Source organism: Centroberyx affinis, unplaced genomic scaffold, assembly GCF_046629955.1.
Source record: "Centroberyx affinis isolate AG114_WGS23_722 - 3 ecotype Tasmania unplaced genomic scaffold, CSIRO-AGI_Caff_v1 ptg001789l_1, whole genome shotgun sequence".
Taxonomy (NCBI): domain Eukaryota; kingdom Metazoa; phylum Chordata; class Actinopteri; order Beryciformes; family Berycidae; genus Centroberyx; species Centroberyx affinis.
The window spans coordinates 21,995-44,301 of record NW_027280180.1 but is presented as its reverse complement, the minus strand read 5'-3'; the positions used below and the strand labels follow the sequence as shown (position 1 = coordinate 44,301).

Genomic DNA, 22,307 nt, shown 5'->3' with positions numbered 1-22,307 from the left:
CATACCATTTTTATGACAAATAGTGTTTTGCAGTTGGAGTCATTTACCATTTTGAATGGAAAACAAGGACAAAGTTCAATATAAAAACAGTCATCTCAGAACTAATAGTGCCATGTGGAAATAAACGTTTAACATATTGGCACACAAAGTCCACATTCCCATACAGTGTTAACAGAAAACAGGCATCACGTCTTTGCAGATCTTTTATACATTCTGCAATAATCAGAAAAAGCTTACAGTATGCACCATACAAACTAGAATTAGCTGACTACCATCACATTCTTCTGCACTAAAACATAAATATTGCGTAACAAAGTTATTTCAAATTACAAAACAACAAAAAAAGACAAACTTTTTTTCCCTTTGGTAAATATAGGCCAAACAGGGCCCTTGCTCTTCTTTCTTTTCCTTTTCAGTGCAAGAGTGTTTTTCCTAGCTGGTAAGGTTAAGGCGGGCGGCTTAGGGCACAGTCTGGAGAATGGATGATTTTCTCTGCCATCGTGAATCCAACATGACAGTCCTCAATAGTGCAAACCCCGCCAAGCTCCCCGCACTCCAGCCAGACCTAAGGTGGCGATGTATTAACAATCAAGTTGAACTTGCCCAAAATACAGTCAAACACGTCGCTCCATACAAATGTGTGTCTACTTGCTGTGGCTTCATACTGTTCGGTTTATTTACACGCCACACCAATGGGGGCGCATGAAGATTGAAGAGGTAACTGGAACCAGAACGTGGGGGACACCAGAAAGAGACAGGGTTCCTACACATTTTCAATTCAAAAATTCCATACTTTTTCCAGACCTTGATTTGTTTTGAAGATTTTGTCTGGTGTTCAATATGATTTACGCAGATAGACATCTTGCCCCTGCTAACTAGGTCATATCACTGTATAGATGAAGATTGTTCTTCACAGCGACAAATATCACAATATGTGAGATGATTGGCAGGGTTCCTACATGGTTTCCATTTTAAAATTCCATATTTTTCCCAGACCCTATGTTCTTGACTGGATTTCATTTTGGTCGGTATTTGATATAATGCATGCTGGTAATAAGAGCGTCCCTCTATCTGAACATTATTCTTCACATCAACAAAAACTGTGGACTCAAAGTGGCTCTACAACAACATAAAAGCTAGAATTATGTGTGTATCGGACCTGAACCACAACATTTTCCATACTTTTCCAGACATTTCTTCAAATTCCCAAACTATTCAAGACCTGGAAATGATCAAATTCATTTTTAATACTTTTCCAGACTTTCCAGACCTGCGTAGGAACCCTGAATAGAAAAAAAAAAACGGCTGTGGTGAAAGAGCGACAAAGGTGGCTGAGGGAAGCTGTTTGATTGTACATAAAGGGGCAGATGTTAGCATGGAGATGGAAACAATGGAAATGAACTGGAAAAAATGCTTTTTCACAAGGCAATGCGACTAATCATGTGACATTTTAGACCAATTACAGATGGCCACACAGTGGAGGCTGGGGTGTGAAGAATTCAGCAAGTTCAGCCAGCAAGCAAAGCCAATACAAAACTTTCTTTTTGTCCGCAAACGTGTCCTTTAGCTCGTGTGAGCTTGCCAAAATTCGGCAGCAAATATACCGTGGCCTTAAAGCAGACACTCCAGGTAATGGAAAGCATTACAAACAGTATTTGTGCCACCTCCGATAAGAGGCTGGGGTTCCACGGCCGGCTTTCTCTCCTTAGGAACCATGGTAGAGCTGGACGGCGCTGACCACGGCCTGGTTGTACCGCTGCTCGGCCCGGACGCTGGTGCTGTGCTCCAGGCGGCTGCCGGAGTCGGTCAGGTCCTCCGCCGTGTCTCCGAAGCCGTGGTAGTGACCGTAATGCAGGGAGTCTCCGCAGTCGGCCGCCATCAGGCCCCAGGCCGGCCGGTGGGAGATACAGCTGCTGGGACTTCCGGTCAGATGCAGCGAGCCGCACATGTCGGCCGAACGGCGCTGACCGGGACCTTCTGCCGCCTCCTGATTGGCCGGCAGCGAGGCTGGGGCGTTCTCCGCGGACCGAGCGGCCGTCGCTGCCCACTGTGCGGAGAGGCTTTTCGGCGGAGAGGCGTCGCCCGCGTCGGCATGAGGCAGCATTTGATGATGACCGTTCGTAGAAGCGTCAGTGGGGACAAAATGGCTGCCAGACATGGCTTTGGTGTCATCATCTGGCAATTTTTCCAAAAAAAAAAAACAAGACATGTTTGAAATTCAGCGGTGAGGAGATGCAGTGAACAGCCTCCGAGGCAAACTCTGGCAAGTTCATGACTCTCTTCATAAGCAAAGAATGTGGCATTAGACTTAGATAAAGGTAAATCATTTCTCTACCAGTATGAATTTGGATTTGCACATACTGTCCTTGTCCAAACAAAGGTTGTGAAAAAGCGGAGTCATTCCTATGTTACCTGGGTCCTATGTTCCCCAGCTCTATATAGCACATAATGGGAACCTGAAGACGATGTTCCCAAGCTCTGTATTCGCTTAATATGGTTAGTTAGGGTTAGGGTTTAGGGTTAAACATAGCACCCTGGGAGCATAGGACCCTTTGTCATGTTCCCATTATATGCCATATAAATCTGGGGAACATAGGACCCTGGGAACATAGATACGCTCCCGAAAAAGCTTAGTAGTGGCTTTAGTAGTTCTACATGACTGGATCAACCTTCACAGAAACACAGGCCCTGATATGTGCTCCCTATTTCCCTTCAAATGCTTTCTCAGTCTCTTAGCAACTGAAGAACACATCAGAACTGTGTTGCAGTCCTAGAGCAGCTGAGTGGTTTGGGTTGTTCTTAGTACTCACAGCCACCAGAGGGCTGCTAGAGAGCAGGAGTGGTCATTTATTTCTGAAACATCAGTCTGAGGACCAGCAAGGCCTTCCAGATCAGAACTGTGATCTTGGATAGGACTCCTAGTCAGAGAAGACTAATAAATATGTACAAACATTCCATCTCAGACATGACAACATGTATGTGAAATATTGTACCTACTCCTGTATAGATACACACAAGACATAAAGCATAACACTACACAGCCAAACTTGATTAGAAGTTGGGATGGAAACAAGACATCCATTTCTTAAGAATGATGATGGTTCTTGCAAACTATTCCAAATATAAATATGAGTAAATTTTCTGCAACTGTGAAATTGTTTAGAAAACTAGTCCGTAACTGAATTTGACAGGAATAAGTACACTTGGAAGACAAGTTCCAGCGTTTCTAAATTACATGCTGCGTTGTCTGCAGAATGTGAAACCAGTGGGCACATAAACCCAAATAGGCATCAAGTTCCCCAACCTCATCCACTCAGCTCAAAGCAGGTTTACCTTTGCTTAAGTCAACTCAGAGAATTATTACCAAGCTGCTACAAAAACACCCCATGAAAATGTCAGGCACTCTCATAAAAAAGGTCCACTGAGTTCTAGACGGAGGTGCAATCAAGTTGGGGACAAAAAAAGGACAAAGACAGTAGTGCAAAACAAATTCAAAAGGAGAGAACAAATTTGTCATCACAAGACACTGATGACTAACTGAAAGGTCAAAGAGTCATTCTGGTTACATAAACCCTTCGGTAAACTGAATGGGGAAAACACAAGTATTGCATGCATCAACATGCATGTCTGAATACACTAATAATCCTGACTCTAGAACATGGAGAGTATGTGCCAGTAATGGTTAAAGGTGCGATATGTAGCAATTTTTGCTTGATTAATCATTGTCAAATGAATTGCGAATCGATACCTTGGTATAATTACCATAAACAAATGAGACCGTAGTTGCCATGATTGGGAGACTATTGTGAGCAAAATTGGCACCACTTCACTGGACCTATTTTGCCTGTATTTCACACCAGTTGAATTGTTAATGTTTCCCAAAATGAAAACCCATAAATTCTATTGCTTCCTGTCCCCATTTCTGGCTTTACTGAAGAGGATAAAAATGTTGGAAGTGATGTGAGATTTCCATCTGCCTTTCAATCATTCCACCATCTGCCATTGACAGAAACTGCGTACAATGTAAAATGTAGTGTAGAAGCCAGCAGAGGCTGGCCAGTTTTCTCAGAAATGGTCTCATTTGTTTATGGTAACTATACTGCCTCAAAATGAACACTGTAATGATTTATTGAGGTTAAAATGCTACACATATAAGCTTTAACGATAAGCATGTTTTCAGAATTATAAACCAGTGTCTCCAAGATCAGCTTGAAACCAACAAAAAAGATTCTTCATATGCTTATGATGCAGTCATGTCATACTGGGAGAAGCATGGGACATCAACTTGTAAGTGTTCACGTGTTAAACTTGTTGGGACACCCACATCTAAGATGGCGATTGTAAGGTCAATGGTTGTCGTTAACAAGTTAAAATCATCCATAAATGAACTGCAGCAGATGTTGCTACCTTTTCCTAAGAGAATTCATGTTATACTTGTAATTACCACTAGGAGGCTGACATGAACACATTTTCCCAGTTGGCAGCTTGTTGGATGGTCTCCGTCCGTTAGTTAGTTCGTTATTTTGTTAGTCACACTGTAACGTTGACTTTGTGCCGCTAGGGGGCGGCATTGACAATGAATGGGAACTCAGTACTGTACTGTATTGAGTAAAAACAGTTACAGTTACTACATTTCAAGATATAACTTGTAAGCCTAATTCTGAGGAGAGTAGGCAACAGAATATATGGTCAGTCTGTCCTTTCATTGTCCCATACGAAAATGCTCATACAATTTCACTCATATTTCAAGTACACTCAGCAAACACTGACTGACCCAAGGGTGGAACTACATCATTGGTGGGGGACAACATGTTTACTATTTGCTTGTATTTTTGTTAAGTCTGATATGTCGTGAACACAGCATTACATACAAGAACAATACACACTGCATTTAAGTGGGTTCAGATAAAAGCCACTAAAGATAGGCATAGGAATTAGTGCAGCGATGTGGGCTGTACATGGAGTCCTGCTGTGACTCTGTTACCAGCAGGTTCGAATCCCAGGCCCACCTGAGTTCAGGTCCTGTGCAGACTCCACGTTCATGCTCTCCAGCTCCTCGCCACCACCATTCTGCATCTGCATCAATACACCTACACCTACAACAGGCAACATTTACTTTGAATTATAAGGAAAGATTATTGAATTATAAGGAAAGCAAGTAAATAAATAAACAAGCAAGGCAAGTGTGGTACATAGATATTATGTCATACAACCGTCCATAGTCCAGATCTTGAAATGAATAATAAAATTCAAAAATAAAATTTTATAATTTTAAATAATTCTCCACCTTTTCCATGATGCACATCTCTCAATGTATTTCTGTCTCAGTAAATTCTGCCTCTACTGATACTACTACTGCTATTGTTGGAATACAGACTTTAACTTTTCTCACATTTTCATTCATACATTTCTATTATGTCAGAGTGTTGGAATTGTTGGTTGAGTATGTTTATACGACCCCCATTTACTCTATTCTTATTTATATTCTATATTGTTGCTGTTACAGCCCAATTTCCCCACAGAGATCATTAAAGTTTAATCTAATCTTAAAATACCTCAGTACAATGACTCATATACTTGAATTAAAGAACGGAAGCCCTGAAATGCATTTATTTTTTGTTTTTTTTTACGGTTTCTCAAGCGGTCCAAACAATTTAACTCGTCAAACCAACATGTAAAAAAAAAAAAAATTTCACCTTGCCTTCCAGGGCTTCCGTAGGAAAGACACTTCATTGATCACTGAGAGCAATGACAATAAAACGATGGATAATTTCTTTACTGAGCAGCTGCAGAATAAATGCTTACTATCAGTTCTGGCTTTCTTTATGTGAACGGGCTCCATGTCATCCAGCAGCCTCTTTCTGTTGGCCACCCCGCTGAGGAGGCCCTGGCCACAGCGGGCGCTGTTGCCGTTCAGCGCACCGTTTGCATGGAATCCATTGAGTTGAAGGAGGTGGTTTTGGGCATTGGAGAGGAGTTGGAAACACTCCTGGAAGCCCTGAGCGTGGGCCAGGTCTGCTGCTGTCAGCCCACTAGCGTTCCTGAAGCTAAATAACAAGAGGGAAGGTGTCAGCCAAACCGCTTCCTATTAAGAAAACCACAGAACCTTGTCTCTACCATTCTGCCTATTGCCTGTCTGTTTGTCAAACTCCCCTAGTGATTCACTGTCCTCAGGATGTGTTAAGAGTACTCTGAACAAATATAACCCTGAAAAATGAAAATAAGTAATATTGCAATGGGAGATTATCACTACTCATCAACAGGTATCAAATAAGCCAACCCTGAAGCAAATCAAACAGTCGTCAATGATGACTAGAGATCAAGTCAACTGAATTTCGTCAATAATACGTTTAACTTCTAAAAATTTGATACTGAGGCGTCCTGGTGGCTCAGGTGGCTAAGACTCATAGCATGTAATCATGACGTCCCGGATTCAAATCCAGCCCAGGACCTTTGTCGCATGTCATCCCCCCTCTCCCTTGCATTTGTCCTGTCACTCTCCACTGTCAGGTATGTAAAAATACCAAACATATAATCTTAAATTTGATAATACTACAATATCTTGGCAAACAAGAACAAGCAAGCAATGTCACACGACAACGGTGACTGCTTTGCTAAGTTGGTTCACTTGGATAGCATTGTAGTAACTTTCCCACAGGGACACTAGTTTGTCAACCGGTTCAGGTGGATTGGGATCCAGTTCAAGACGTGGTGGACTATCGGATGCTGTTGAATGTTTTCAGTTGTTTGGCTCTTGACAGTGGACTGCAGTAGTCAGACTGCAGCTTTGATTAAATGCAATCCTTCCTCTTCTTTGACTCCAATCTGAATGTATCTCTGGAGGTGATGTTGAAATGGAGTTTAAACTCACATAACACATATGGTGAAAGTATTGACCGTTTATGAAATTCAATATTGCATGCAATCTTTTGTATTCAAGTAGAAAGTTCGGTTATTGAGTCAACTGGTCGATTCCCCTTCCTCTGCAACTACCTTTTACCACTGGCCTGGGATCAAATCCCTCTGTCTTCTTCTCCACACTGTCTGAATAAAGAATAAAAATACTAAAGATGAGTGAACTGCTCCCCTTCTTTTTTGGACTTTGTACTGTGCCATCACTGGCCATCAGTTTTTCAGTTCTTCTGACACTTGAAGTTTGTGTCTACAAGACAAAATCTTCATAAAAAGGATCATGACAAGAACATCAAGTCAAAGACCTCTTCGATTATCACTTTTATTACGATCACTTGTAAATCCAAAGAAGGTTTTGGAAAGATCACCATGCTTTCTAGACGGCTTTGAAGTCAAAAAGGATCTCGCCAACTTGTTGAAGAACTTGTCTGGATATTTTCATTTGGGTCAGCTGGGTCAAGGTTCTGCTGAATCATCCGCTAAATGTTTATGTACTTTCTACTTATGTATGGGCTTCTTAGTTTTGGTCTCGGAATAGGAGACCAAAATCAGAGACACCATCAGAAGATGAGAAAGTGTTCTTGCTTGTTTGCTTGAAGTCCAGTTCTAGATGGGCTCACACCATGTTCTTATCCTCATCTTCATGTTAACAGCATAAAATGAAGATCCTCAAGAAGAGTAAGTAAGCAGTGAAATCCTGAAAGACTTGAAGAAGCAAGTTTCAAGAGGGACATGGAGGAAGACTGGAGGAAGAAGCATTTTGGACCACTATAAAACATTAAGAACTAGTACCACAATTTACATCTTGGGACATTAAATAAAAAGTATATGTACTTATCGTATCTATAAAATATTTCTGATGCTTGACAATCTCCCACTGCAATGCTTTAAAAAATCCATGAATGAACAAAATCTTGATTGTTAATCTCAATGGAAGGGTAAAAGGCTATCTTACTTTCCAGTATAAGATATTACAATTAATAGAATGAGGCCATACTTTGGTTACATTAAAAAATATGTGTAGGTGCCACTCAGTTAAGTGGCCATGGTAGAAATAATATGAGAATAACATTTTTGCTTTTTAAAATTCATATTCCAAAATAGGTGGGTTGTACATTTGGCTGGTAGATGATTTGGGATAATATATGACCTAGCATTCAAATGGAGGAATCAATACATGAATTTCAGTAATATTCAATCTACATAAAAGTTTGTTTTTGGCACTGCACTGTTTAAAAGAAGCCAAGTGTGATAATTTCAAAGTTGGGAAATGATCTGGGAAAGTTATCTGGTATATTACAAGAATTTGTCCCTTTAAAGTGCAGTGTGAAGAGGACATACACTACAGACTACAGTATTACAATATGTTTGTAATTTAGTACGTTTATTTATTGATATTTAAAAATCCACAATGGAGTGACTTTTGTGTGGCCAAAAGATACAAAATATAGAGATTTGTCATTCATGGATTTAGTGTTAAAAAGATCTAACCATCTGTTAGAACTGTTAGACCATCTCTAGTAGCTTTTCCACAAAAACCCAAACAACAATAAAATGCAATTTAAAGAATACAATCACTTTATGATTAATCTAATTGAGACATCAGTTATGTAAACCTAATCCCTCTGTACCCCTATATAAAATTAAATGTTTCTTAACAGGCTCTGAATTGTTAAAAATAAGATATTGAGATATAATTATTGGCTAGTCATTTGAAGGTCTTTCTCAATACCAGACAAAATAGGAGGGGAACAACAACTTAAGGTTTTATTTTAATATAAAAGGTCCCAAGTCTTTGCGATGTGTTACTTTAAAATCATGGAAAATTAGTGACCCACTATTTTTAGATAATAAACTGTTAATATGGTAGTTGATATCAGTTATCAAACATGATAAAACATTAAAATGGGCCATAAAATATTAATATAAAATGGTTTCTGTATGATGTACAGTAGTAGGGGATTCATTACAATAATCAAAATCAGATTTTTTTAATAATTTTTTTTTTAAACGGGCAAAAAGTATAGTGTACATTTATCATACTGTATGTCAGCTATCTAATACAGGTAACTGATTATGGATTAAGCATTCTTTAATTTGACTACAACAATAGGATTTAAAACAATTATAAAATAGTGTCTTGTCTGATGTTGAGGGTTTGACCACCAAAATGACAAGCTTCAATTATCAGGGTTTCTACACAGTTTCAATTTAAAGCTTCCAGACTTTTTTCAGACCTTAATTTGTTTAAATTTTATTAGAGGATTTTGGTTGGAGTTCAGTGCAATTTATTCCGATAGTTGTCTTGACCCTACTAACTGCGGCATGTCACTCTGTAGATTATTTCTTCATAGCTACAAATATCAGAATATGTGAGATGACAGGGATCTAAAACAGAAAATTATTTGATTTATTTGTATAGCACATTTGATACAAAAAATGTGGAGCAATTTGCTTCACATATTAAATTAAAAATTTTTTATAGTTGTATGTATATAGGTACAGTACAACAACAATTTTCCATTTCCAGATCTGTGTAGAAACTCTGAATTAAAAACCATAAAGGCTGTCAGCCGAATCCTGCCATTTGGGACAGAACCTGTTTAAGGAAGCATTTAATTTTATTCATACCCTGATATGCTTTGCTTCACAATCAGAAAGACATTTCACCCATCTAATCTCCTCTATTCCCAGAATAATCCATCAGAATATTCCTTCAACTGAACCTGAACTTCTTCTGATTTCTAAGTCCTGAGGCGTGTCCAGTAATCTCATACTTAGTTAGCTAGCACAGTGTCTGAATTAGAAGAGATTAAAAATTATTTATAAGCAAAGCATGCAGGTCTAGACATGACTATCATGACTGCTCTCCTAGCATTAAAACCAATCACTGCAGGAAATACCTCGCCAGTTTGCCAGTGTGTAGAAACTGTAGGAAGCGATAGTGAGAACACTCATTGCCACAACTGTAAGATGTTCGCTGAAGCACTTGTGGCAGATTCTGCAGTGCCTATTTGGATTGCTCCCCCTTTCTGGGATTACTTGAGAAAATCAAGTCATGTTCAAATTCAATAGCTGCAAAACATCAAAACGTGTAGGGGATTTGTTTCTCTGTGCCAGCACAATTTTGCAATTAAATTCTTATGATTGCCCTTTCTTTACATAAACGTATATTATCTAAAAACAAATCTAAATAAAGAGTTGAAACATTCAAGACAGGTTAGGTCCAATGAAAACAACACAAAATTGAAAACAGCAGTAAAAAACTCACTCCACTATTACTCTAGCCCTCTGACTGTCCCTGGGAATTTGTGTCAGTGCTGAAATTTGCTAAGGCCGAAAAGCTCATGACATGGAAAACCTTTACCTGGGGCTTTTCGTTTTAATTTAGACACTGATTTTCAAATCAACCACTGCTCATTTGGTTTCTCTTGAAGTTAGATCCGAATCATCATGCGATGATTATGACATAAGATGGCGATAAGAGACACGATAAAGCGACTGACCAAAATCTGTGTGTAACACCCGGACTCATGGAATACTACGGAAGCTAACGTTACAGTTCCGTAGGGTCTGAAATCTATGCTAGCTAAGTTAGTGTTTACTGTGTTTACTCGCAGTTCGTTCGCCTATACTCTGAGAGGCGTAGCTTGCCTTCCATGGGTCTGACTCGCCAGGCGATGGAGAGATTAACCTTGAGCAGATATGTTGTTGAAAAGTTTTTCCGAGTATTTCTTCCTTCCTGGAATTGGAACTGTTTACGTTGTCAACTTGACAAGGTGACTATGGCCTGACCATTGTGTCTGACACAATGGTCAGGACAAGGCAAACATGTTACCATAATGTACAATGTAGATGCGCACTAAATTTTTGACACTTGATATCCTTTGCGATGTGTTTATCGCAGAAATTCATATCGCAATGACAATAAAAATACGATATATTGGGCAGCCCTACTGACGGTTTGCTCGATTGCGATGAAACTTGGTAAAGATGTTAAGATCTTCTAAATAAGCACTTCTATTTACAATTATTTACAATTATTATATCTTGTTTACTATTATTGGCAACAGCTCAAGTTAGTCTTAACTGCCGTTAGTGCTTGAACCACGGAATCGTCGCTTGCGGCTATATTTGTTCTCTATTTATATGCTCCCTCTTGGTGACGTAATATCCATTTTCATCGTTATGCTGACGACACACAACTTTATGTACCCATAAAACCAGGCAACTCGAGTAGCCTTAAGGATTGCCTGTCAGATATTAAGTGCTGGATGTCCCAATGACCATAAATCTGACATTATACGAAGAGAGGTTGTATAACGGCCAAGGAATATGAGACAATGGTTGGCCCTACTCCTTATTACATACTTGATATTTACATATTGTTAGGTGTTTCTGTTATTTTGTCTACCTTCTGTTCTCAGTAAATTAAGCAATCTGCCTGCTTTTAAAGTTATTATAAAACAGCTCCGTTTAATAACCGATTCTGATTGGCTGTGAAGTAATTCATTTGAGATTCAAGAGAAATCAAAATTCTTTCCTCTTTTATCAGTAACAATATCAGAAAGCAACCACAACTGAGGTAAATTCATTTCAAATGAGTGTATTCATTTACTAATTTTAAATTTTAATTTTAAATCGTTTTCTGATTTAGAAACTGTTTGAAATCAGCTACAGCACAAATGAAGTAGAAATTATGAGGCTGAAAATCTGGATATTTGAATCATGTTGACAGGTTATTAGCTGATTATTAAAGATGCCAACAATGTACTAGGGTTGGGCGATTGGACAAATAGATCGGGGATCGGCGATAGGCTGAATACATTGGCGGTTGAAATTCCCTTGCTGATTTTGTTTGCTGATTTTACCTTTATATTTGGTACATGTTCATTTTTTCCTTGATTAGGAGGACTTAAACTGTAATTTAAGACGTAAAAACACAATTCCTTGCGCATTAAAAAAAGTTATGTCTCGATTGAAAACATTGCACCTACACCACATACACATGACAAATACACTAAGGATCTGCAATATATGTGATGGTGATTGGTTTAACATTATCACCCAACCCTACATTATACCATTTTCTCACTGCACAGAATCATTTGAAACAGAATTTACCTCAGCTAGAGAACAGGACTGCAACTCTTAATACGCCAAAGACAGGGACAGATTAACAACGGTATCAGTAAAACTAACTAATTTGTCTATGCTTACTCTGACAAAGTAGCTTAGTGTTTTTCGGAAAATACTAAGAAATAATGAACAGATTTAATAACATAGAAACAATAAATTGGCTTGGCTTTAGAGAGAGTTTTCTAAATTGTCTGACATGATGAATAAAGAAAAGCTAGAGCAAGTTATTGTTTGAATTTGGCATAGTTAGAGTTACTTGTGTCTCCAAATGACTTATAAATGTATAATAATAAACTTTTCTTTTTCTTCTTTTGTCAATTTGACTGCCAAAAGATAGAAACACATGAGCTTCTCTGCCTTAGCTTTATTACTACCTCCTCATATCTACATCATACATCAGGTGAGAATTTAATGTTTTACCTGTGAAGCTGTTAAAGAAAATACAACATATACACAAATAATTTAACAAAGTCTAACTAGATACAAAGTCCTTATACATAAAATTTATTATATGACTCATTTATATAAATCAATTTCAAATTAACAGGTTTGGGAGGGAAGATGGTCCAAATGCATATTTTTCATTCCACTCAGATTATTGTTGTACTAGATTATTTCTTGAAATATAAGATTAGTTCTTAAAATGATGACCCATAATGCCAATATGGAGTGGCTCAGGTTCCAAATAATTTCTCAACGTGCAAATCACAGTGGAGAAGTCTTTAAATAAAGTCTCTCCACTTGTAGAACAGAGATTATTTAAGGATCACCGTCTGTCATGCTGGTAAATGCTCAACAACACAATGAAAATCTATATTTTATCCATTTGTGCGACAGAAATCATTGTATTCGTAAAATTACAGCATTATTATGAAGGAATATGAAAATCTGCAGTTGGCCCATTCCCTGCCAAACAGCTGATATCATGACATAAGCAGTACACTGAGGTGTAACTAAGACATAAAAAACAAAGAAGCAGTTTAGAGATGAAAACCACCACAGCAGTAATGCTACTTATAGGGAATATATCAGCATTTCACAACACTATAGAAAACAATATGCATCCTATCAGGGTCTGAAAGTCTTTGACAGGTACATGACCTAAATTTTTTCGCTACACTCTCTGACCATGAGAGAGAAGTAATTACTGAAGCCGATTATGCCAATAGAGAAGCAGTTGCATGAATTCACCAAACTGCCTCTGGATGGTGCTGCCTGAGGAGTTCAGGCTGGCTAAATCTCTATCAACGTTTAAATCACCTCTTAAAATAAATTTTTACAGATGTTTACATTTATTCAATGAGCTTATTTATTCATTTTATTGTTATTATATTTGCCAATGTGTTTGTATTTTATTCTTCTGTAACTGTTCTGACTTCTTCTGAATCGCACAGGCAGCAGAAGACGTGGATGCTGCCCTACAAACTTTAACGTAGGTTACATTATTACCTTGTGGTATATAAGTTACATTAGTGGAATTGGGTAATTTAACTGATAACCGTGTCGCACTCTAGCAATTCATTGCAATCGCACTGAATTGAACTGAACACACGCACCATGGGCTTGTACAGGATCTGCGCTTGTTATTGTTTATCTTACTGGCTTTTATTGATTGCTGTTTTTACATGTTTTGTAAAGTGTTGTACAAGTAAAGGTTATTATTGTTAAACTTTATACTTAGTCTAAAAATGGAAAGTCAGCTATGATTCGTATCTATTATCTGTCGATTATCAAAACTGGCAAACAGATGCTGCAACTTAAATGACTCAAAGAATAGTGCAGCTGAGAAATCTGTGGTTGGAGTTCTATTTCACAGTAGCATTGCTGCTGTGGTATTAAAACTCAACATTGCAGAGCAGCTGCGTGGTTTTGCAGAGATCAGACTGCAGGCTACTTACTGTGGCTTAGCTCCCCCTATCAATAGGACCTGGATGCACTCCAAGCTACCTGAGCGGGCCGCCTTGTGGATGGGAGTCTCACCTACATAGTCCTGAAAAAACACAGTGCAAACAGTGTGGACATGCATTAGAAGGTGGTCAATGACATAGGTTATTACATACATTGCATTACATTATGTATTATGCATGTTTTGGTGATTTTCTCTGCAGGGAATAAACTTGAACATGACATATTTCTGCACATTTTAATGCACAATTACTCTTTATTTGCTGAATTGAACAGACTGAAAAAATAAAACAGTAAATGTGACATGTGCAAAAGTTTAGGCAGTGGGTTTTTTCAAGGTCTCAGAACTTATGCTAATTGACTCGGCCTTAATTCTACCCAGGTGAAGACGGGTCCAGAGCTTAATGAATTCTCTGACCCTTACCTCTCAGGGTATTGTGCTTATAATCAACAACCAGCTGACTAAAGATCTGAAAATAAAGATAATTGACTCTTACAAAGCAGGGGAAGGCTATAAAAAGATATCTAAACACTACATGCTTACAATTTCCACTGTCCGAAACATCATGAAGAAATAGAAGCTAAGGGGAACTGTTGAAGTCAAGACAAGATCTGGAAGACCAAGAAAAATCTCTTATGGAACTGCTCAGAATGGTCAGGTATGCAAAGCAAAAACCCAATATCACTGCAAAGGCCCTGCAGCAAGGTTAGCTGGCGCTGGAGTAGTGGTGCACCGGTCCACTGTGCAATGTTGCTTCCACAAACATGATCTGCATGGAAGAGTCATCAGAAGGCAACCTGACCTGCGACCTCATCATAAAAGACAATTCTTCAGAATGCAACACAACACAAAAGCCAGAGGCTTTTTTGGAACAAAGTGCTGTGGACAGATGAAACAAAAATTGAACTCTCTGGCCACAATCACCAAAAAAGGGAGAAGCATTTGAAGAAAAGAACACCTTACCAACCGTTAAGCATGGCCATGGATCTAGCATGCTTTGGGGTAGCCAGTGGCACAGGAAGTATTGTGCGGGTAGAGGGAAGAATGGATTCTAATAAGTATCAACAAATCCTGGAAGCTAATGTCCCAGAGTCAGTCAAGAAACTGAAGCTGAAAAGAGGTTGGATATTACAACAAGACAATCATCCAAAACATACCTCAAAAATCAACTATGAACTACTTTTGCAATGGCCTTCACAGTCCCCACACTTGAATATTATTGAAAATCGGTGGTTAGTCCTCAAACATGCAATGCAAAACAAACTAAGAACATTTCTGAACTAGAAGCATTCTGCAAGTGTGGGGGAAAAATCCTAAAGCAAAGATAGAAACACTGTTAGCTGGCTACAAGAAATGTGAAATGTGAGGCTGTGATTTTCGCCAAAGGAGGTGTTACTAAGTACAGGGTGCCTAAACTTTTGCTACACTTACTGTTTTATTTATTTTTTCAATCTGTTAAATTCAGCAAATAAAAGAGTAATTGTGCATTAAAATATGTCATGTTCAAGTTTGTTCCCTGCAGAGGTTATGTTAACTTCTTCACTTAGAAAATCAGCAAAACAAACGATTTGTCCAGTTTCCATCTGATAGGATTTGGTTTATCAGGGCCAACATTGCAAAAGCAATGTGTTTCTGCCCCAGTTACAGCACTAAACTGATAATTCTACCAGTAACCTCTAAACCAGAAAATATTGATTTGAATGGATAGCCTACTTAGATCTGTCATACAGTTCTACATCCATCCAAGACCCAAAACTAAAATTCTAACCAAGGCAAGGGACCACTTTTTACAAAAATGTTGTTTCTAGCACAAAGAGTCGTGAAAATAGACTTCATTTTGCATTTAGGCTTATCACCTGCATATGTCATAGTATAGCGCTGCTAATGTTGTAGGCCTACTTCGCGCAATCCTATTTTACCACCCATCCTTACAACTTTGAGCATGACGGAAATCAATAAAAGTAACAAATAGAATCGATCGATACACAAGACAACAGCAAAAGAAGACAGAGACAGCTCATAAACAAATAAACAATGTGTGATTTTCCACTGTTTTCTACTAAAAATGCCACAGGTGCAGATCGTCTCAAATTTGATGCAGCTTTGGCAGCCATCCTGGAAGTTGTCTGTTGAAATGTACCAGGACGAACCAATGTCCAGGTTTCTCATGGGTAGAATTACTACAGGCATGGTGTGTTTAAGATCTTGCAGTAAATTGTGTTTTTGGCGTCACAGTCCTTCCCAAACCACTCTTCCACCCCCATGATCAGCTAAATGAACCCGACCTTCCATTCCTTTCAGCCAAGTCTGTGCCCAGACTTGCCCCCCCCCCCCCCCCAAAGGAGGTGTTACTAAGTACAGGGTGCCTAAACTTTTGCTACACTTACTGTTTTATTTATTTTTTTCAATCTGTTAAATTCAGCAAATAAAAGAGTAATTGTGCATTAAAATATGTCATGTTCAAGTTTGTTCCCTGCAGAGGTTGTGTTAACTTCTTCACTTAGAAAAACAGCAAAACAAACGATTTGTCCAGTTTCCATCTGATAGGATTCGGTTTATCAGGGCCAACATTGCAAAAGCAATGTGTTTCTGCCCCAGTTACAGCACTAAACTGATAATTCTACCAGTAACCTCTAAACCAGAAAATATTGATTTGAATGGATAGCCTACTTAGATCTGTCATACAGTTCTACATCCATCCAAGACCCAAAACTAAAATTCTAACCAAGGCAAGGGACCACTTTTTCCAAAAATGTTGTTTTTAGCACAAAGGGTTGCGAAAATAGACTTCATTTTGCGTTTAGGCTTATCACCTGCATATCTCATAGTATAGCTCTACTAATGATTTAGGCCTACTTCGCGCAATCCTATTTTACCACCAAAGCATGACGGAAATCAATAAAAGTAACAAATAGAATCGATCGATACACAAGACAACAGCAAAAGAAGACAGAGACAGCTCATAAACAAATAAACAATGTGTGATTTTCCACTGTCTTCTCCTAAAAATGCCACAGGTGCAGATCGTCTCAAATTTGATGCAGCTTTGGCAGCCATCCTGGAAGTTGTCTGTTGAATTGTACTAGGACGAACCAATGTCCAGGTTTCTCATGGGTATGATTACTACAGGCATGGTGTGTTTAAGATCTTGCAGTAAATTGTGTTTCTGGCGTCACAGTCCTTCCCAAACCACTCTTCCACCCCCATGATCAGCTAAATGAACCCGACCTTCCATTCCTTTCAGCCAAGTCTGTGCCCAGCCCCCCCCCCCCCCCCCCCCAACTAACGTTGCCATTAACAGGTCGGTAATGGACTGAGCTTAATCTACTTCAAAGCAGAGCCTTTACGCTCTTCCCCTCTCCTCGGCATCAAATATGACACCAAAAGCCAAGCGACGGGCTTGAACAGGGTGTTATGTAATGGTGACCTCCTAATCTGATTTCCCTTCGCAAAGCTCCCTCTACATGCATTCCCAATGAGAGGACACAGACGGGCATCGACTAAATTGAAACTGAGCGTAAGACAGGCCATCGGCATTACACAACTCTAGCCGGTGATCCGGGCCTGTCCTGAACATCTATTGCTAACCAGCCACTGTAGTGCGATGAGGGTTCGGGAGTTTTTCAGTTACTTTCCAGTGGCACAGTAACACAAAGCTAAACAGATCCTATAATAGGATCAACCTGGCCTACGTGAGGGTTGCAGAGGGTGTATGCATGATGACCCGGAGAACAGGGCATCGGCGGGTGTCAGAAAGCTAAATTTAAGACTTTTAAGACCATTTTAATGCTGCCTGCAATTGAATTCAAAGGGAAACTTCACCCTAAAACAGTGATTCTCAACCCTTTTCATATCAAGGACCCCTAATTCAGTCCACATTTGGGCCATGGACCCCCATATGATGAGATTTTGTCTCTCAGACCCATATCTGAGAATATTTTTTATTGTTATATATGATTTTGTCCAGAATTCCAAAACTGTCTGTATTGTAGGTAGAAAGATAACAGACCAACTATGACCAAAATAATAATTCTTCTACATCCTCCAATTGTGTTCACTTCTTGTAAATTAAATGAGGCTGAAGTGTAACAATTCATCAATTTGCTGGGGACCCCCCTGGAACCCCCTCAAGGACCCTTGGTGGTCCCGGGACCCAACGTTGAGAACCACTGCCCTAAAAAACTTCTAACACAACGCTGTCACAATCAGCCTGTTTCTGACTGAACACAGCTAATTGAACTTATGAAACTAGAAATGAGCAGAATAAGAAAAAGGACACCAGGAAATGAAGGGACATTAAATCCAACTGGGTTTAGTAAAGAAGATAGGATGCATATTGTACTACTAACCCTGTTCTCTATTCATCTAAAGGAATAGTTCACCCAAAAATGAAAATTCTGTCATCATCTACTCACCCTCATGCCAAATGAAACACAGGTGAAATTTGTTAGTCCATATAACACACAGGGAGGTTGCCAGCACAACTTGGTAGCAGCCTTCTCCAAACAACTGAAGTCAATGGGGACCAGTTCTTTAGAGCAGTGATTCTCAAACTTTTTCATATCAAGGACCCCTAATTTAGTCCACACTGGGGCCACGGACCCCCATTTAATGACATTTTGTGTCTCGGACCCAAATCTGAAAATTTGTCCAGAATTCCATGTCTATCTGTATTGTAGGTAGAGAGATAACAGAGAAACTATGACCAAAACAGTCATTCTAATACATTCTCTAATTGTTTTAACTTCATGTCAATTAAATAATGGTGAAGTTTAACAATTCATCAATTTACTGGGGACCCCCCGGAACTCCCTCAAGGACCCCTGGTGGTCCCCGGACCCCACATTGAGAACCACCGCTTTCGAGTTCATTTTTCATTTTTGGGTGAACTATTCCTTTAAAGTCTTTGCGTCTGTTGCCATGACGCCGGCTGGCGACCGGGAGACCCACCTGTCTGTTGACGTCCGCTCCGGCCTGCAGCAGCCAGACCACGCAGTGCGGGTGTCCTCCGAAGGCCGCGATGTGGGTCGGGGTCTGGTTGAACCGGCTGGTCACGGCGTTCACCTCGCAGCCCATCTGCACCAGGCGCACCACACACTCCAACTGTGCGTAAAGCAAGCACAAAAACATAGGCCAACAATGAGATTTTTTTTTTATTAAAAAAACATCAATTAGCGTTGTCGCGATAAATAAAATTTCGATACTGCTTTGATGCCGTTGCAAAAAATTTGATTTCACTTGATATTTAATTTAGGAACTTTTGACACTTTCACCAAATGTGTTTTTTTTTATATATATATATACTTTATTGCAAGAGTGCAAGAGTTTACGTAAATTTACATTTGCTTACATATGATACTGTACATACTTATAGCATTCTTACAATACCGTATTTATATATTTTATAGTGAAAAAAAAAAAATAATGGTAAAAAAATTATAATAATTAAGTAAATAGAAGGAAAAAATAAGTAGGCTAGTATGATGGTGCACATACACATACACACAGACATATACAGTATACATATACATGCATACATACACATATATACATACACATCTGTACATACCTACACACATACACAAAAAAAAAATTTTTTTAAGCTGAAAATCCATTTCATTTTCATGGAGAGTATGGGGAGAATACAAGCTGTATGCGATTTTATGTGTCCTAAGAGGAGCACCCACAATCATTTTCATAAGTTGCTGTCTATGGCTATAAGCATATACTAAATTGGCCTCCTTATAATAATGGGAAAGTGGACTGAGGCAAACTACTACTTACTACTACTACCTACTACCATTTTGGACTGAAATACATCTTTATGACATAAATGGTGGTGGCTGCTGGGAGATTTGTGACACAGCTGTGAAGCCTCTATACCAGTGGTTCTCAACGTGGGGTCCGGGGACCACCGGGGGTCCTTGAGGGGGGTTCCAGGGGGTCCCCAGAAAATTGATGAATTGTTGAACTTCACCATTATTTCATTTACAAGAAGTGAACACAATTAGAGAATGTAGAAGAATGACTGTTTTGATCATAGCTTCACTGTTATCTCTCTACCTACAATACAGATAGTCATGGAATTCTGGAACAAATCATATCTAACAATAAAGATATTCTCAGATTTGGGTCTGAGAGACAAAATCTCATCAAATGGGGGTCCGTGGCCCTAATGTGGACCAAATTAGGGGTCCTTGATATGAAAAAGGTTGAAAATCACTGCTCTATACAATGGGCAGGTGAAGAGTTAATTTGTGGAAAAGAGGCTATTTGACTGGAGCTGTTTTGGCGCCTGAACAGCCATTGGTTCTACTAGAGCCAATAAAAAGCTTTGCAACCTAACCCCTTAAAGGTGGAAAATTTCCTGGTACAGTCACCTTCCTATAGAAATACTTCCAACAGCTGCAGGATGTCCCCCCAACATATTTATTTAGTCTCCCAAAGCTTAAATGATAATGTCGCACAGTGGTCTACTCAGCCAGTGCGCTCGAGACGTTCCCTTCTCCCATATGGATAACTTCACGCCAAAACTCTGTTCAAAAATCTGGCCGTTAAATGCTGGCTTGCTTATCGGTAAACGTACACACCTTGTCGAACATGACTTAAGACTTATCGAGTCGTTGGGTTCTTCTGGTAAATTCGGCATATAGGCAATTCACCCAGCAGCACTTTATTTCGATAAAATCTCAACTTTTTGAATTGGTTCACACTGCTCGCTACCGCCTAACGTTACCACAGTGTATTTTGGTGGGAAAAGGTAGTGGGAACAATTGGCAAACCACTGATAAAAGTTGAATTTTTTATTGAATTTAAGTTTTATTTGGTGTGTTGGATGCATGCCGAATTTAAGTGTGGCTTACATCGATTCAGAAAATGTCTAACATTCTGTTCTACCAGTTATGTACCTTTACCTGTGCGCAAGGCAGCGTGTAATTGCCAGATTTTAGAATGGACTTTTCGTGTATCGTTCTCTTCATACAAGAGAGCGGCACGTATCGTGGCTCCATTATAGTTAATAAAGGCTTGGTAGTTTTACTCCAAGGTAGTATTTCCGTACCTGCCCATAGTGTGCAGCCCAGTGTATGGGGGTCCATCCGTAGAAGGAGTCCTCGGCAGTTAGATGAGCCTGGTTTGAGAGCTGCTGTAACAGTGACACCAAAGCTGCTACATCTCCATCCCGACAGGCCCGGTGAACGGGAAACCGACTGGTCAGCACCTCATCACTGGAAAACCCCGATTCCACTCCGACAGACATGGCTGGACTAGGAAAGGAGAGATAGAAACGTTTCTCTCCAAAGAAACTCCTCTTTCCCTCCTGGCGTTGGTTTAGCAGAGCGGTCTGAACTGAGACGGTTCAAACACAAAGGAAGAGGAGAGCCTGTATTCACCGAGAGAATCACAAAACCCGGACTGGAGTTTGTCTTCGCCGTCTACTCTAAGCTCATACTTACTACCGAAGGCCGAAATAGCTCCTCGTCCGAGTGACGCTGTATCCTGCTTGCCCTGTCTATGGCATAGACTCAACTGGTCGCGCTTTAAAGTGATGTTGTTTGGAAATTTTAATAAAATGCACCCTGTGTTTTTTAGTGGCTGTGGTTTTATTTTAGAAACCAAGCGGAACAGAGATTTTATTTATACCAACATTATATAAAAATTTCTTAAAAACAACATGCATGACAAATTAATGAACTGTAAATTAAGTTAACAATGAAACTAGAAACATTCAACAATAGTAATCATTTCAGCTGTTAGCACTGCATGCTTTCATGCTCTCCACCACGTAAACATCGCATCCGTCAACTCGGGTAACAGAATTACTTTCAAATTATTATATCGCATCATTATAATGTTTCCCAGTCATACTTACCACTTTGGGTCGCTGGTATGGGTCGACTGAGAGGGAAGCTGCCAGGCTACTATCTGGCTTGACGTTGTCTGGCTGTGTCTGGCAGGTAGCAGGGAAAACCTGGAAAAGGGTTTCAGACAAACGGGCACTCACATGTTTTGTTATTCCAGTACTGTAGTAACTGTAAACTACAGCAGCAGTTGATGCTGCACACCTAGAATTTGCCTTTCATGCATATGGGTGCATACTAAAATTACAGTTAAAATTCACAGCTATTATGCTACAGAATAGGCTATGTAGTGCTATTTCCCAGTGAACTGTCAAATCAAGTGTTTAGCCGAAATTTGGTGTAGGTCTGTTTATTCATCAGTTCAGATTGTCATGTAAATTAATATCACAGCAACATCAAAAACATTTTTTTTCAAAATCTGCCATATTGCACCAGCCCCACAATTTTTTTTTTATAGATTTAATCTTTGCAAATTTGCCAATGATTGTGTT

At 39.4% G+C, this 22,307-nt stretch overlaps 1 protein-coding gene across 1 annotated transcript; it reads right to left on the bottom strand.

Moving 5' to 3' along the window:
• On the bottom strand, positions 1-21,290 carry LOC139652385 (ankyrin repeat domain-containing protein 10-like). Its single transcript, XM_071529445.1, has 6 exons — positions 21,018-21,290; positions 18,908-19,060; positions 13,950-14,041; positions 5,806-6,047; positions 5,010-5,096; positions 1-2,175 (listed from the first exon to the last, which is right to left on the bottom strand). The coding sequence occupies exons 1-6, from the start codon at positions 21,213-21,215 to the stop codon at positions 1,706-1,708; spliced, it is 1,242 nt and encodes a 413-aa protein (XP_071385546.1). The 5' UTR covers positions 21,216-21,290; the 3' UTR covers positions 1-1,705.
• Between the last annotated feature and the right edge of the window lie 1,017 nt (positions 21,291-22,307).